At 45.6% G+C, this 16,508-nt stretch overlaps 1 protein-coding gene across 2 annotated transcripts in view; it reads right to left on the bottom strand.

The window, feature by feature from the left end:
- SP1 (Sp1 transcription factor) overlaps positions 1-16,508 on the bottom strand; it is a 35,670-nt gene that overhangs the window by 7,807 nt on the left and 11,355 nt on the right. For both annotated transcript variants that reach the window (XM_004601526.2, XM_004601525.3), the window contains exon 4: positions 632-800. In XM_004601526.2, coding sequence (XP_004601583.1) covers positions 632-800 — 169 coding nt within the window. The remainder of the gene's footprint in view (positions 1-631; positions 801-16,508) is intronic.

The raw sequence follows: 16,508 nt of genomic DNA on the forward strand, positions 1-16,508 counted from the left end.
GCCTGGTCATCACAACAAACGGGAAGGGAAGAGAGAAAGATAATGAAAAAAATTTAAAGGAGCTGGAAGCCAAAGCGAGCAGGGCATTTGCCTTGTACATGGCCAACCAGGGTTCGATCCTCAGCATCCCATATGGTCCCCCAAGCACTGTCAGCAGTAACTCCTGAGTGCAGAGCCAGGAGTAACCCCTGAGCATCGCTGGATGTGACCCAAAAAGCCAAAATAAATAAATATGTAAACAGATAATAAAAAAAAAAAATAAAGGGGCTGGGAGACAGTCCAAAGGACTGACACGTGCTCTGCAAGCAGAGGTCCAGATTTGGTTTGGATTTAATGTCTGGCACTGTGTGGTCCCCGAGCAGCACTAGGTATATTCCCAAACACAAAACAACAACAGAAATTGTTTTAAATAAAGAGGGAGAGAGGGGGCCGGAGAAATAGTACAGTGGGCAGAGCACTTTCTGCACACTCAGCAAATCCAGCTTCTATGACCAGCACCCCATATAACCCCCCAAGCCCCGCCAGGAGTGATCCCTGAGCACCAGGAGGCCTGAGCACTGCCAGGTGTCACCCAAAAGCCAATAGAAAAATAAAGGCAAGAAAAGAGGGCGAGACAAGCTGGTTAACTCACCTCCCTTCGCTGTCTTTACAGTAGGGGCAGGTGCACGCTTCCCGCCGGGTCCTGCGGCCAGCCTGGGGCTGGGTGTCCGAGCTGTTCTCCCCTGCCTCGCCACCCGACGCGCTATCGTGTATTCCATCACCACCAGCCCCTTGGAGGCCAAGGTGAGCTCCATGATCCCCTAGAATTGAGAACAGAAGTCAAGGTAAGAAGCAGTTATCGTCACAGCTGCAGGCACCTCCATGACACATCAAGTCACAGCACCTTTCTTCACAGTCCTAAGGTCAAATCCACTGACAGTGCCTTGGAAATCTCAAGACCATCATTGAAAATACAGACGAACAAAACTATGGAAGACAGGGATTAGGAGATAATGATACAGTTAGGACTCAGGCCTATTGTTTGCTTGAATGTCCCCACCCCAGAGCTGCCAAGTGTGCCTCTGGAGGTCCTCAGGCATTGCTGGGTGGCCCTGCTAGTCCTGGCACGAGGCTTAAGCTATACTGCATCTGCGCATCTAAGGTCATCCAGCTTCGAGTTAATTTAGCTCAGATGGCTAACAGATGGAGTGGTCCCCAGAAACCCTGAACACCATCTGGGACACCCCCCTCAAATAAAATAATAGATAAAATATGAAAAATACGGGGCTGGAGCGATAGCACAGCGGGTAGGGCGTTTGCCTTGCACATGGCCCACCTGGGTTCGATTCCCAGCATCCCAATGGTTCCCCAGGCACTGCCAGGAGTAATTCCTGAGTGCCAGGAGTAACCCTTGTGCATCGCCGGGTGTGACCCAAAAAGCAAAGAAAAAAAAATATATATATATATATGAAAAATAAGCTTAATCTTTGTGGAGTTTTTTGGGCTCTATTTTTGGTCAGGACCGACCTGGCAGTCAGGGTGAACACATCCCAGGGTCAAGCCCAGGCTGGCAATGAGCAAGGCAATCCCTCTAACCTGCTCTGTCATCTCTCCAGCCCAGTAAGGAGTACTGTAACCGGGCCTGGGGCCATGAGACAGCAGGAAGGGCCTTTTCCTAGACTTCGGCCAGCCTGGGTTCAATCCCCTGGCCTCTCACATGGTCCCTCCCAAGCACTGCCAGGAATCATTCCTGAGTGCAGAGCCTGCATTACCCATGAGCAATGTCGGGTGTAGCCCCCAGACCAAAAAACAAGTTATAAAAAAAGGATAATCTTAACTGGATTTTAACAATTGTAAAAACTGTTAAGAGTTTTACATTTTTGGGGGCTGGAGAGATATAGCACAGCGGGTAGGGCGTTTGCCTTGCATGCAGCCGACCCGGGTTCAAATCCCAGCATCCCATATGGTCCCCTGAGCACGAAAAAAAAAAAAAGAGTTTTACATTTTTTTTGGTCATTTACAATGAGCCTTTGAAATTTTTATCTATCAGATTACAAAAAGTTTTATTTTATTTGCTTTTGGGGTCACCTGGTGATGCACAGGGGTTACTCCGGCTCTGCACTCAGGAGTCACCCCTGGTGGTGCTCAGGGGACTATATGGGATGCCGGGAATCGAACTCGGGTTGGCCGCATACAAGACCAATGCCCTACCTGCTGTGCTATTGCTTCAGCCCCAAGATTACAAAAAATTTTAAATACTAAAATATACAGCATTGGGCTGGAGGAGAGCACAGCGAATAGGGCATTTGCCTTGCACACGGCCGACCCGGGTTCAATTCCCAGCATCCCATAGGATCCCCTGAGCACCGCCAGGAGTAATTCTTGAGTGGAGAGCCAGGAGTAACACCTGTGCATTGTTGGGTGTGACCCCAAAAGAAAAATAAATAAATAAATAAAATATACAGCATCAACAAGAATACGGGAAGTCAACATTTTTATATATGGGTAAATTAGCATAAGTCTTAAATGCATGGGGCTGAAGTAATAGCAGAGCAGGTAGGGTACTGGCTTTGGGTGTGGCCGACCTTGGATCCTACTCAGTCCCCCAGCACTGCCAGGAGTGATTCCTGAGTGCAGACCCAGGAGCACCTGAGCACCGCCATGTGTGCCCCAAAACCAAAAAATAATTTAAAAAATATATAAAGTAAAAATGAATGGGAAGAAATAAAAATAAACACATCTGCAGGGAGCTGGAGAGATAATAAAGGAGTGTTTGCACCTTGCATGCTGCCAACCTCAGTTCAATACCTGCTACTACAGAATGTCCCCTGAGCACAAGCCAGATTACTTCTCAGCACAGAGGCAGGAATAGCTCCTAAGCATCAGTAGTTGTGGCCCAACCCGAAGAAGCCCATCCCACCCCCGCAAAAAGGTGTTCTGTATTTAGGAAGCCTGAGTTTTATCCCTGGCACGGCAATAATACCAGGAGTGACCCTGCAGATAGTCATAAAACAAAAACAAAAACAAGTTAGGATTTTTATTTTAAAAAAACAACTATAAACTAGCATTCCTTGTATTATCAATTTTACAAAGAAAGCTAAGGAAGATAGGTGAGAACTGTTATTTAGAAACACTCTAATGCTAAAGTTCTTGATTTTACTCCTGTCCTTAATCTTTACTCTTCAGCACCTGAACAAAAATTTGAATTACTGTGCCTAATAATGAACAACCCTAGTGGTCTTTAAGTACCAGCCTAAGACATTAAAATAAATTTGGTTTTGGGGCCGGAGCGACAGCACAGCGGGTAGGGCGTTTGCCTTGCAAGCGGCCGACCTGGGTTCGATCCCCGGCATCCCATATGGTCCCCCAAGCACCGCCAGGGGTGATTCCTGAGTGCAAAGCCAGGAGTAACCCCCGAGCATTGCTGGGTGTGACCCAAAAAAGAAAAAAAAAATTGGTTTCAAAGACTTGAGATTTTCTTTATTTTTGTCTTTCCCCCACCCCTGCCCCGATTTTCTTTATTTTTGAACCACACCCAGAACTGTTCAGGGTTTACTCCTGACCCTGCACTCAGGGATCACTCCTGGCAGAGCTAGAGGACCACATGTTTTTAGGGATCAAACCCAGTTTGGCTGTGTACAAAGCAAGCACCCTTCCAACCTTACTTCCCACTGTACTCCAGCCCAAATTTTCGAGATTTTCTTGATACTGGTAGAGGAACACTTGTATAGTAACAGATTTGGAATAAGATATGCATACAGTCACAAACTGACTTAGATGACAGAAAGGAAACAGTATCTGGAGCTGTACTATTTCTCCTGCCTCCCCGTGTCCCCTCTCCCCATAAAATTCTTTTATTTATGGGGCCGAGTATGGCCTAAACTCTTCCCCCAACCCAGACAGAAAAACAGATTTTAGAAAGGGGCAGGGAGATGGCTCAACTGCAGGCGCATTCCTAGGTTCAATCTCCAGAACCACATCAGGCCACAAGCACCACAGGGTGCAGCCTAGGTAAGTGACAACTGAGTTTTCTTTTTATTAAAGATGAAGGCTAAGGGCTGGAGAAATAGTACAGCGGGTAGGGTGTCTGCCTTGCACTCGGCTGACCTGGGTTGATTCCCAGCATCCCACGTGGTCCCGAACACTGCCAGGGGTGATTCCTGAGTGCAGAGCCAGGAGTAACCCCTGTGCATTGCCAGGTGTGACCCAAAAAGCAAAAAAAGGAAAAAAAGCAAAAAACGCAAAAAAAAAAAAAAAAAAAAAAAAAGATGAAGGCTAGTGGGCAGCTGGAGTGATAGCACAGCGGGTAGGGTGTTTGCCTTGCACGCGGCTGACCCAGGTTCGATTCCCAGCATCCCATGTGGTCCCCTGAGCACTGCCAGGACTAATTCCTGAGTGAACCAGGAATAACCCCTGTGCATCGCCGGGTGTGACCCAAAAAGCAAAATAAATAAATAAATAAATAAATAATAAAGATGAAGGCTATTGAGATACAATTTCTGTATCTCAGGGCCAGAGTGATAGGCAGGCAGGTATGCCTTGCATACAGCCAACCTGGACTCAATCCTGGGCATCCTGGCACCCCACAGGCTCTCCAAGCCGGCCAGGAGGAAGCCCTGAGCACCTCTGGCTGTGGCCCAAAAACAAACAAAAGACCAATCTATATATGTCACCCCCCAAAAAAGCAGTAGAGTCACTGCCTGTACAAAGTTCTGTACACAATCCCCACCACTGTCAGGAACCCAAAGATAGCTAAGTGCAGAATGCATGCCTTGAAGGCATGAGGTCACCTCGATGAACAAGGCAAGGAAAGGGGCAGAGGGAGAAGGTGGGAAACTAGTTTTCTCCTTTTTTAAAAAAAATCAGAACATTATGATTTACCAATTTATGTGATTTACAAGTTATCCATAGTTGAGTTTCAGACATACAATACTGAAGCGCTGATCCCACCACCAATGTTCCCAGGTTCCCTCCAGTACCCAGGCCCCCTGCAGCCCACCCGCTTGACAGGCACCTTCCTAAGTTTGGTTGTTCAAGTTTGGACCTCTTGATTTCACAGTACCTCTGTCCTAGTTAGTTATGCAACTGATAAAATTTATACACATACGTTCATACCAACATCATTCATGATAATGTTGGTCATAAAGTAGAAGCAACCCAAATGCTTATCAACTGGTGAATGAATCAACAGTATGTGGCTTTATCCACACACGAAAGATTATTTGCCAATAAAAAGAATGAAGTACTGATAACACTGTAATTTGGATGAACTAAAACAAGTCATTTACAAGGAATACATTTCATATTATTCCTCTTACATGAAATATCCAGTATTGGCAAAAACAGAAATGGCAAGTAGGTCAGCGGTTGCCTTGGACTGGGGACAAGGGGTGTTCGAGAAGGGAGCGTGACAGTCTTGATAAATGCATTCTTATATTGTGGTAGCTGAACAATTCTGTGCAAAAATCTGTACTAAAAGTCAATGAACTGTGCAATTTAAATAACTGGATTATGTGCTAAGAATTTTAGTTGCATGATTTTTTTTAAAGGGCTGCAAATTTTTTTTATTGTAATTATTATTATTTGGGGGGTCACATGCGGTGACGCACAGGGGTCACTCCTGGCTCATGTAGTCTGGGATCACTCCTGGCGGTACTCAGCGGACCATATGGGAAGCTGGGATTCGAACCCGGTTCGGTTGCGTGCAAGGCAAGCGTCCTACATGCTGCGCTATCACTCCAGCCCCCATAGTTGCATGATGTTTTAAAAGCATACGAAGACCAGAGGGACTGCCCAGCAGGCTGAGCACATGCTTTGCATGTAGGAGGCCTGGATTCAATCCCTGGCACGAAATACTCAACTGAGCACTGCTTAGAGAAATTTGAGTAATGAGTCTGGAGCAGTCCCTGCATACAGTAGTACTGGGTGAAGCCCAAATACAAAACCAAAAATAACATGCTACAATCCAGAAAACTTCATTAAAAAAAAAAAAAAAAAAAAAAAAAAGGTGATCCTGGAGAGAGAGTACGGCGGTCATGGCACTTGCCTTGCACGAAGCCAACCTGAGTTTGATCCCTGGCACCCCTTAAGGTCCGGAGTCCCGCTAAGAGCACAAAGCCAGGAGTAAACTTTAAACAGCCCTGGGTGAGGCCCCAAAACAAAACAAAACAAAACAACTCATCAGTGAAAATATCTTCAACTATGAAAAATCATTTGAGGGGCTGGAGTGATATGGGTAGGAAGTTTGCCTCGTGCAATGCCAACCCAGGTTCTGTCCCTGGCATCCCATGTGGTCCCCTGAGCACTTAGTGCAACAGCAGTGGCGGCAAAGGCTCTGGCCAGCAGGTGTCGCTGTAACTAAATGATAGATGGGTGCTCTTAAAGGTCTCTGAAGAATGGCAGGGAGGGAGCTGGCCTTTCACAAGGCCAAGCCAGGTTCAATCCCCAGCATCCCATATGGTCCCTCAGCTCCCCCAGGAGTGATTCCTGAGTGCAGAGCCAGAAATGTCCACTGAGCACCGCCAGATGTGTCCAGCCCACACCAAGAGAAAAGAGAGGGGACCAGAAGGGAGGGAAGGAGTGGGGAGGGAAAGGAAGGAGAGGATGGAGTGGAGCATAAAATTTTCACAAGGGACATTTGAGGAACTATTACTCAGTTTAACTCATTAAAACAAGACAGGGGGTTGGTAGCATTTCTAACACTCTAGTTTTTATATACTTAAAATAATACTTGTATTATCATGAATCAAAGGTATAAATTTGTTTCATAACTGAAAAAACTAAAGATTTCAAAACATTATCATTATTTAATTACACTATGAAAATCTTCACTGTTAAGACTTTCACTACTTCTCACCTGTCAACATCACTCATAGTGAAACTACTTTTCAAGAAGCAAAATGGATTAGAGCTATATTCTTGGAGCTGGAGAGACAGTGCCAACATGCATGTGCCTGACCCATGTTCAATCCCCAGCACCTCCAAGCCTGCCAGAGGTAATTCCTGAGTGCAGTCAGGAGTAACCCCTGAGCACTGCTGGACAATAATACAGGGGTTATTGCACATAACACAGGGTGCCTTGCACATGGCTGACCGAGTTCAATCCCCAGCACCATATGGTGACCTGAGACCCACCAGGAGTGATTCCCAACTCTCAGTCACCCTCCCCCCCCCCAAACACACATACAATGATGTATTATTCGGCCTTTACAAAGGAGGAGACCCTACCATGTGCTATCATGGGATCGAATTTTGAAGGGAATTATACTAAGTAAAATACATCTCATAAAAATTCAGGGGTCCAAGACATAGTGCGTGAGATAAACCCTGGTAATACACAGCACTGCATACGATGGCCAGGGGTCACTGCTGAGCACAGAGCCAGGAGCAGTCTGAACATTGCAAGATCCAGTCCAAAACATCCCTGTCCCCCCAAAACACAACTACTCTGATTTCACTTAGCTGACCTATTCAGAGTAAGCAAATTCAAGGAGTGGGGAAAAGAACAAGTTTACTGGGTTTGCAGTTTTGTGTGCTATTTATTTAGCAGTACCTGGAACGGAACCCAGGGTCTCACACACGGCTGAACACGTAAGGCATGGGTTTCAACGAGGAGTCACACCCCTAGCCCTCGAGTTCACTTTATAACTTGAGTGCCCTCAGCATTACTAAATTATACAGATGAAAGTGGTTTTGATAATGTGTTTGTCACAATTAAGACTGCGGGGGGGAGGGGGGGAAGCCCAGTGGCAGAGCACTTACCCATCAGGCGTTAAGCAGGCACAGCAGAAATAAAGGGCCGGGGTAAAGGGAGCACGTGCTTAGCAAGAGGGAGAGCCCAGAACCCCCTGTTCCCCCAGCACCCCGAGGGAGCATCCCTGAGCAATACCTGGGATGGCCCCAAAACAACAAAAGAATTATCTGGGAGGAGCCAGGAATGGGTTAAGAGGTAGAGCAAATGCAGGCATGTTATAGAAGAACTTGGAATCCCTAGGGGCTGAAGAAGTAATAGGCTCTTCCCTTGCACAGCCAACCTGGCGGGTTCAATCCCAAGCATCCTGTATAGTCCCCTGAGCACCACCAGGAGTGACTGCTCAAGGGAGGGAAGGAGGGAGGGAGGGAGGAAGGACACAATACTTATGCCATTCTCTTGCCTCTTGATGAATGTTAAGGACTGAACATTAAAAGAATCCCATTTTTCTATTTTTGTGAATGGGCCTTCCCAGTCAGCTCTAGAATGCCAAGGGCCATAGGGTGGCAGGGTTCTAAACTTGGGAACTGAATACCTCATGCATGCAAGGTATGTGCTCTTGTTCTTTGAGCTATCTCCCTGGGCTGAAAATCATAAATAAAAGGATAATTAATTAATCAAATACTAAAGAATGCTTTTTAAATTTTGCATTGCATGCTTTTGAACTACCCTGGAATTAAGCCAGGGTCATTCCTGGCAGTGCCAGAGAACCACACGGTGCTGAGGACAGAACCCAGGCCTCTAGCAAGCAAAGTTACCAAGTGCCGGAGCTGGAGGGATAATACAACAGGTTAGGGCGCTTGCCTTGCACACAGCTGACCCAGGTTCAACTCTCCAGTACCCTTATATGGTCCCTGAGCCCACCAGAAGTGATCCCTGAGTGCACAGCCAGGAGGAAGCCCTGAGTACCATGTGGAAAAGAAAAAAAAAATTCCCAAGTCCCCTAGAGGCAATTATATTACTATGTATACTGGTGTTCAGTAAATGCCTATGTTAACTGAGCCATGACTATTATTAAATTTCTTAAAAGTATTTCAGGCTAAACAGGAAGTTATCTATGGTAATACCAACATACATTTTTATTTATATTTACATTTTATTTTTATTTTTTCTTGGGTTCTGAAGATTTAACCCAAGACCTCATATATATACCCGTGAGCCCACTAAACTAGTCAATTGTGTGTCTGTGTGTGTGTAGACACATATAAAAAAATATATTTTCTGGGGCTGGAGTGATAGCATAGCGGATAGGGCGTTTGCCTTGCACGCGGCTGACCCGGGTTCGATTCCTAGCATCCCATATGGTCCCCTGAGCACCGCCAGGGGTAATTCCTGAGTGCAGAGCCAGGAGTAACCCCTGTGCATCGCCAGGTGTGACCCAAAAACCAAAAAAAAAATAAATAAATTTTCTGGTATGAGGCTAAACCTGCTTGTGCTCAGGTCTAACTCCTAGCTCTGTGTTCAGAGATTTCTAGAATGCTCAGAGGACCATATGTGGTGCTGAGAACTGAACCTGGGTCAACTGCATGCAAGGCAAATCACCTTCTGCATTTGCAGACATCAACCAGTCTTTGATTTTATCTTTGGTTTTGAGTCACACACACTGGTATTCAGTCTCTGGCATCCCATAAAGTTCTCCGAGCTCCACCAGGTATGATCCCTGCATGAGTATTGCTGGGTGATCCCCCCCAGCAAAAAAAAAAAAAAAATACTGCCAAATAATTCTCAACTGAAAATATTTTAAAAATTGACAAAACAGGGGCTGGAGCTATAGCACAGCGGGTAGGGCGTTTGCCTTGCACGAGGCCGACCCGGGTTCGATTCCCAGCACCCTATATGGTCCCCTGAGCACCATATAGTAATTCCTGAGTGTAGAGCCAGGAGTAACCCCTATGCATTGCCAGGTGTGACCCAAAAAGAAAAACAAACAAAATTGACAAAATATTTGTATTATATTTTTTTTTTAATTACTTTTTTTGGGGGGCGGAGCGATAGCACAGTGGGTAGGGCGTTTGCCTTGCACACGGCCGGCCCAGGTTCGATCCCCGGCATCCTATATGGTCCCCTGAGCACCGCCAGGACTAATTCCTGAGTGCATGAGGCAGGAGTAACCCCTGAGCATCGCCGGATATGACCCAAAAAGAAAAAAAAAAAAGGAAAACAATAGATGGGAACAATTAAACTGAGCTATGAAAATGTCTCAAGCATATGCACATTAGAAAAGAAAAAAATAAAGGAATCATCAGCAGGAAATATCCCATCTCCTTAGCTGTAAAAATGATAGTGACGTGGGAGAAAGTAACCTGCCAACACCGACACCCAACCCCAATATGACAGAGAACCTTTATGTTTTCAAAGTTTAATTACGTAAGCCTCCGATTTCTTTGTTGCTATCCTGCTCCTCCCAATTTTCCCCCTGGTTTCTGGACCACCTGGTAATGATCAGGTGCTACTACCAGCTCTCCTCAGGGAGCTGTTCTGGCAGTGCTGGGGGACCATGCAGTGTCACTGATTGAACACAGGCTTCCCACATGCAAAGCATGTGCTCAGCCAGTTGTGCAATCTCTCTGGCCCTGGCTCCATATTTTTTTAAAAATCTTTTTTTTTTCCACTTAAAATTACAGACTCAATGATTCTGAATTAATCTGGCTTGAAATTCTGATTCAAGTGATATACAAGGGCTGGAGCGATAGCCTTGCACGAGGCCGACCTGGGTTCAATTCCCAGCATCCATATGGTCCCCCGAGCACCGCCAGGAGTAATTCCTGAGTGCAAAGTCAGGAGTAACCTCTGAGCATCACCGGGTATGACCCAAAAAGTAGGTACAGGCATTTACAGTAGGTAAGGCATTTACCTTACATGCAGCTGACCTGGGTTTGATCCTCAGACCCATATGGCCCCTCAAGTCCTGTCAGGAGTGAGCCCTGAGCACAGTCAGGGGTTTTAAGCCCCCAACACTGTCAGGCAGGCCCAAAAAACGAAGAAAGAAAAATTCTGATTCATAACGAAATTCATAAAGAACTTACTAGGTAAACATGCCATTTGCAGACGAGAGCAATAGTACAGGGGTAGGGCACTTGTCTTGCACCCAGCCAATCCAGATTCAATCCCTGGTACCTCATATGGTCCCCACGCTACCAGCAGTGACCCCTGAGTAGAGCCAGGAATAAGCCCTGAGCACTACCAGGTGTGGCACCCACACCTGCCCAAAAAAAATGCCATTTGATTCTTTTCCCCTATTGTATCTTAAGCTACAGATGTTAATAATATTTCAAAATAACTGAAAAATATATATATATACCCAAAGCTGGGAAGATCACTCAAAGGGCTAGAGCACATGCTCTGCATGCCAGAGGCCAAGGTTCAGATCCTGGTACTGCATGGTCCCTCAAGTACTGAGTCAGGAGTAGTTTCTAAACACTACCAGGTGTGGCCCCAAAAACCTAATAGTCAGGCTTGGAGATAGTACAACAGGCAAGGCGCTGGCATTGCATATTACTGACCCCGGTTCAATTCCCAGGACTACATATCCCTGAGCACAGAACTAAGATTAAGCCCTGAGCACACCTGGGTATAGTCAGGGAAAAACTTTAAAAAAATAAAAACCAAACTTTTTTTCTGAGCAATTCTAGTGGAAAGGCTACTGAGTCAATGTCAAAACGATCTGTCATTTTATTTTTTTTCTTCCCTCTTGGGTCACACCCAATGATGCACAGGGGTTACTCCTGGCTCATGCACTTACTCCTGGCGATGCTCAGGGGGCCCTATGGGATGCTGGGAATTGAACCTGGGTGGCCACGTGCAGGGCAAACGCCCTCCCCGCTGTGCTATCGCTCCAGCCCCAAGATCTGTCCTTCTTTGGCACACGATTGAATCTACCAAACCAAACTTCAGTTTCTGTCAAAATGAGGGTTTTGGACAAGGGTTTCCAGCTGTAGCAACCTTCAGATTAAATACTATAACAATGGATAATCTGAATTAATTACCTATTGAGTCTGCAAAGACCACAACTTTTTCTTTTTTGGGGGGATAGGGGCTACACTGGGTGGGGTTCTGGGCTTCCTCGTGGCTCTGCACTCGGGAAGTACTCCTGGCGGGGCTCAGTAGGCCATGAGAGAGAGGTCAGGATCGAGCCCGAGTTGGCTACATGCAACATAAACACCCACAGAACTATCACTGCAGCCCCAGACTACAAATTTTAAGCCAGTGAAATAGTCAATTCAATGAAGAATATACTGAATAACTTGGGAAGATTTATCTCACTATTAACGTTTTTGCAGCAGTTTTCCTATGGAAAACATTTCTAAAGTATCTAAGAGAAGTATATGTATTTTATTTTCTTCCGCCAATCAGTGGCTTTACTCTAATTCTCAAAGAGTTCTGTGATTCAAATATGATTAAGAATCACTGAGATGTAACTTTTGGGCGTGGGGTGAAGGGAGGTTTAGGTCACACAGACTCAGCTCAGGAACTACTCCCAGCAGTGCTCAGGCATCATATGGGACACTGGAGATCAACCCTGGAGAGAACCAGGTTCAGTCGCTTGCAAGGCAAGGCCCTACCCACGTCCTATCCACTGAATGCTCTCTTTAATATTTACATATTTAAAAAGATGTAAATATCCTAAACTTAATTCTCTTCTCTTTCATCTCTCTTGGGTCAGGGCACACCCAGCTGTGCTCAGGGCTTATTCCTGGCTCTCTGATCAGGGGTACACTCCTGTGATGCTCAGGAACATATGTGGTGCTAGAGAGCTTTTATATTGCATAAGCATAACCAATACCATCCATTTTCATAATTGATTTCACATTTATAAAACACTGGCCTGGGGGCCACAGATAGTGCAGTGGAAGGGCACTTGCCTTGCACACAGCAGACCATATGGTTGTCTCCACCAAGCCCTATGACAAGTGACCCCTGAGTGCAGAACCAGGAATATCCTGAACACCACCGGGTGTGGTCCAAAAAACAAAACAAAATAAAAATGAAACACAGGGGTGGGGACATGGTGCCTTAGGAGACCCTCCCACGGTCTCGGGGCTTTCCTACCTTACTCTCTCTTTCTTTCCATTTCCCTAAATACAGTCTTTTACTGAATTCAGCCATTTGTTCTCTGCTCTCTTGCTTTTAATTCAAACTGCTTGAAGACAAGAACCTGAACATCTGGGCCCGCTAGAACATTTAGCAAAAGCCAGTCCGGAGTTTGCTGTCTCCACCGTCATCACCCACCAAGGTAAACTGGCCAGATTCAGCTTCTGCCTCTCCTCCAGCCTTCCAGCGCCCGGCGCAGCAGGCAGTGGCTCGTTCTGGGCGAATCTAAGCAAGGCAGTCTGTCTGCTCTCTCCTTCTACTGGCTAACTGTCTGGCAGGGCCCACAAAGGGGTGACGGGATAATTGACAATCTTGCCCAAGGCTACTCTTTGGGAGATCCAAATCTCCCTCCTTCCCTATTAAGCTCTGTCTGGGATGCAGAGTCACTGGCAAAAAGATCACTTTACTCTTCTCACTCTAAGAATGCCTTTTTTTTTGGGGGGGGGAGGGGAGAGGCACAGCTGATGGTGCTCAGGACTGTCTTGGCTCTGCGCTCAGGGATCCTGGCAAGCTGAAGGGACAATACGGGATGCCTGGGACCAAAATGGAATGGGTCTCGTGCAAGGCAAATAAATGCCCTACCCACTGTGCCATCATTCTGGCCCAAGAATATTTTCTCTGCATCTTTCTTCCAGATCCTCTGAGAATAAAGACTTCTAATGGAATCGGGGTGAGACTAGGAAGATTGGGGGAGAACAAGGGGACATCAGTGGTCGCTAGAGAGGAAAAGCATTAGCCTTGCATGCTGCGGACTGGGTTGAATCCCTGGGAGTACAAGGGGCCCCCCAAACACCACCACAAGGGGTCACTCTTGCCCAGAGGCAGGAAAAGCCCAAGTAATGCAGGATGTGGTCCAAAAACATCAAAACAAAAAAAGGGCAAAGATACAAATTAAAATTAGAGTCTAAATTTGCAATCAGCTCTAGAAAAAAAAAAAATTTTTTTTTCTTCACAAAAACACTTTCAGGGGACATAGAGATGTCATGTGGGGCGCCAGCCTTGCACATGGCCAACCTGGGTTCGATCCCCAGCATCTCATTTGGTACCCCATCAATGCCGAGTGATCCCTAGAGCGAGGAGCAAGTCCTGAGCACCACTGGACACTTTCAGGGGACCAGAGATACCTAGGATAGTGGATAAGGCTCTCGCCACGCACAGGGAGACCCAGCTTCAGTACCTGGCTTTTGTTATGCTCCCCTAAGCCCCACCAGGAGCGATCCCTGAGCACAGAACCAGAAGCCAGCGCTGCTGGGTGTGGTTAAAACATAAAATAAAAATGCTTCAGCACAGCAGTCTATAATGCCAATCTTAGAGCAGTTTTCCCCAAAATGGATAGTACTTCCAAGAAGGGGGGGCATGGTAGCAGTAACAAGTGGGAGCATTTTCTACTTGTTTGCTTAAAAGGTAGATTTCCAGGACACCAAAGTAAGGTTTTTGTTGTTGTTGTTGTTTCCAAGAAGGGAAGTGACAGGTCAAATAAATTCAGGAACCTCTCTACATTAGCGAAAGTAATAGAAGAAAGTTTAAAAATTAAAAAATAAATTAAATACAATAGTGCTACTGTAACATCTTCCGTAAGAAATATGAAAAACAATATACTTTTCAATGTGAAGCAGTGCACAGGGCCAACCCAGGTTCAATCTTCATTATCCTGTAGGTTCCCCTAAACACTGCTACACACTGCCTCGAGTAATTCCTAGCATAGAGCTAGGAGTAAACCCTGAACATCACTGGGTGTGACCCAGAAACAAACAAAACTTAAACAGATCTTCCAGGGGTGACAAACAAAGCTATTAGAAGGAAGGAGCAGGGGCTGGAGAGATAGCACAGCAGGTAGGGCATTTGCCTTGCACGCGGCCGACCCGGGTTCAAATCCCAGCGTCCCATATGGTCCCCTGAGCATGACCAGGGGTAATTCCTGAGTGCATAAGCCAGGAGTAACCCCTGTGCATTGCCCAAAAAGCAAAAAAAAAAAAAAAAAAAGAAGGAAGGAGCAGAGCTAAATTATTAGTGGCAATATTTATATATTAATTTACAAGAGTACAATTAAAGACAAAAGGTAATAAAAGAATAAGAGGCACCCCTTCTTTTTTTAATGGCAGTATTACACAACGCAGTGTGATTGAACAATGACACCATTTACAGAAAACCACTGGAACGAACACAAAGGAGCAAATGGAAAAAGGTCTAAAGGCTGTATGCTCAATCTTTTCAACACCTAAGTTCTGTTTGTTTGTTGGGTTTTTTGTTTGGGTTTTTTTGCTTGTTTCTGTTTTTTGTTTTTGGGTCACACCTGGCAGTGCTTCTAGCTGTTTTCAGAGATCACCCCAGATAGGGTCAGGAGACCATATGGGGTGCTGGGGATCCAACCTGAGCAGGTTAAGTGCAAGGCAAATGCCCTACCTGCTGTACTATCGCTTCAGCTCCAAAGTACCTAAGTTTTATTTATTTTTTTTCTATTAAGGAAATTAAGATGATGGTTTATTTTCAGAAGAATGTGAGGGTCACCTTTATTATACATTAATGAATTATTAGCAACTGGTAAAATTACAACTGGCATTACCTACCTTAAATAAAGATACAAATACTGTGCTGTTACCCACATACACTAACAGAAAAGCACACACAGTACATCCGGAAGACATGTTTTGCAGGGCCAGGGATGTGGCTTGGGGGTAAAGTACAGGGGTTACATACATGAGGGCCTGAGCTTAATGATCCCTGGCACTGCCAAAAAAACAAAAGGCATTTTGCAGCAAACCTAGCAATAAGAGGGGCCGGAGCGATAGCATGGCGGGTAGGGCGTTTGCCTTGCACGCGGCCAACCCAGGTTCGATCCCCGGCATCCCATATGGTCCCCCAAGCACCGCCAGGAGTAATTCCTGAGTGCAAAGCCAGGAGTAACCCCTGAGCATCGCTGGCTGTGACCCAAAAAGAAAAAAAAAAGAAAACTAGCAATAAGAGCATTGGACGAAATCCAGATGTCTATCAAAGGTAAAATAGCTCAACTGCAGCATGGTCATATGAAAGAATATCACATAGCAATGAAAATAAAATATACCTAACAAAATGATTGGACACAGAAATAAAACACTAAATTGTTCCCTTTATTTAAAAATCAAAAAATAAGTGAAATCAAGTTGCAGATGTAAGTCAGGAGAGTGGCCCTGGAGGAGGAGTGAGGAACAGAAGTGCTTCCAAAGAGGCACTGTGGGGTCACTCATCACTGGTTTCTTGGCTATAAAATCTGTGATAGATCACTGATACTGACACAATATTTGTGTTGTCTACATGTGTCCTTTCCTATACATCACTTTAAAAATGTTAAAATACAGGGGGTGGGGGGATGTATACTGTGATTCTTGGTGATGGAATATGTGCACTGGTGAAGGGATGGGTGCTCGAGCACTGATTGTATAACTGAGACTTAAGCCTGAAGCTTTGTAACTTTCCACATGATGTTTCTTTCTTTTTTTTTTTTTTTTTTTTTGCTTTTTGGGTCACACCTGGCGATGCACAGGGGTTACTCCTGGCTATGCACTCAGGAATTACCCCTGGCCGTGCTCAGGGGACCATATGGGATGCTGGGATTTGAACCCGGGTCGGCCGCGTGCAAGGCAAACGCCCTACCCGCTGTGCTATCTCTCCAGCCCCTCCACATGATGTTTCAATAAAAAAAAATTTTTTT

Source organism: Sorex araneus, chromosome 2, assembly GCF_027595985.1.
Source record: "Sorex araneus isolate mSorAra2 chromosome 2, mSorAra2.pri, whole genome shotgun sequence".
Taxonomy (NCBI): Eukaryota; Metazoa; Chordata; class Mammalia; order Eulipotyphla; family Soricidae; genus Sorex; species Sorex araneus.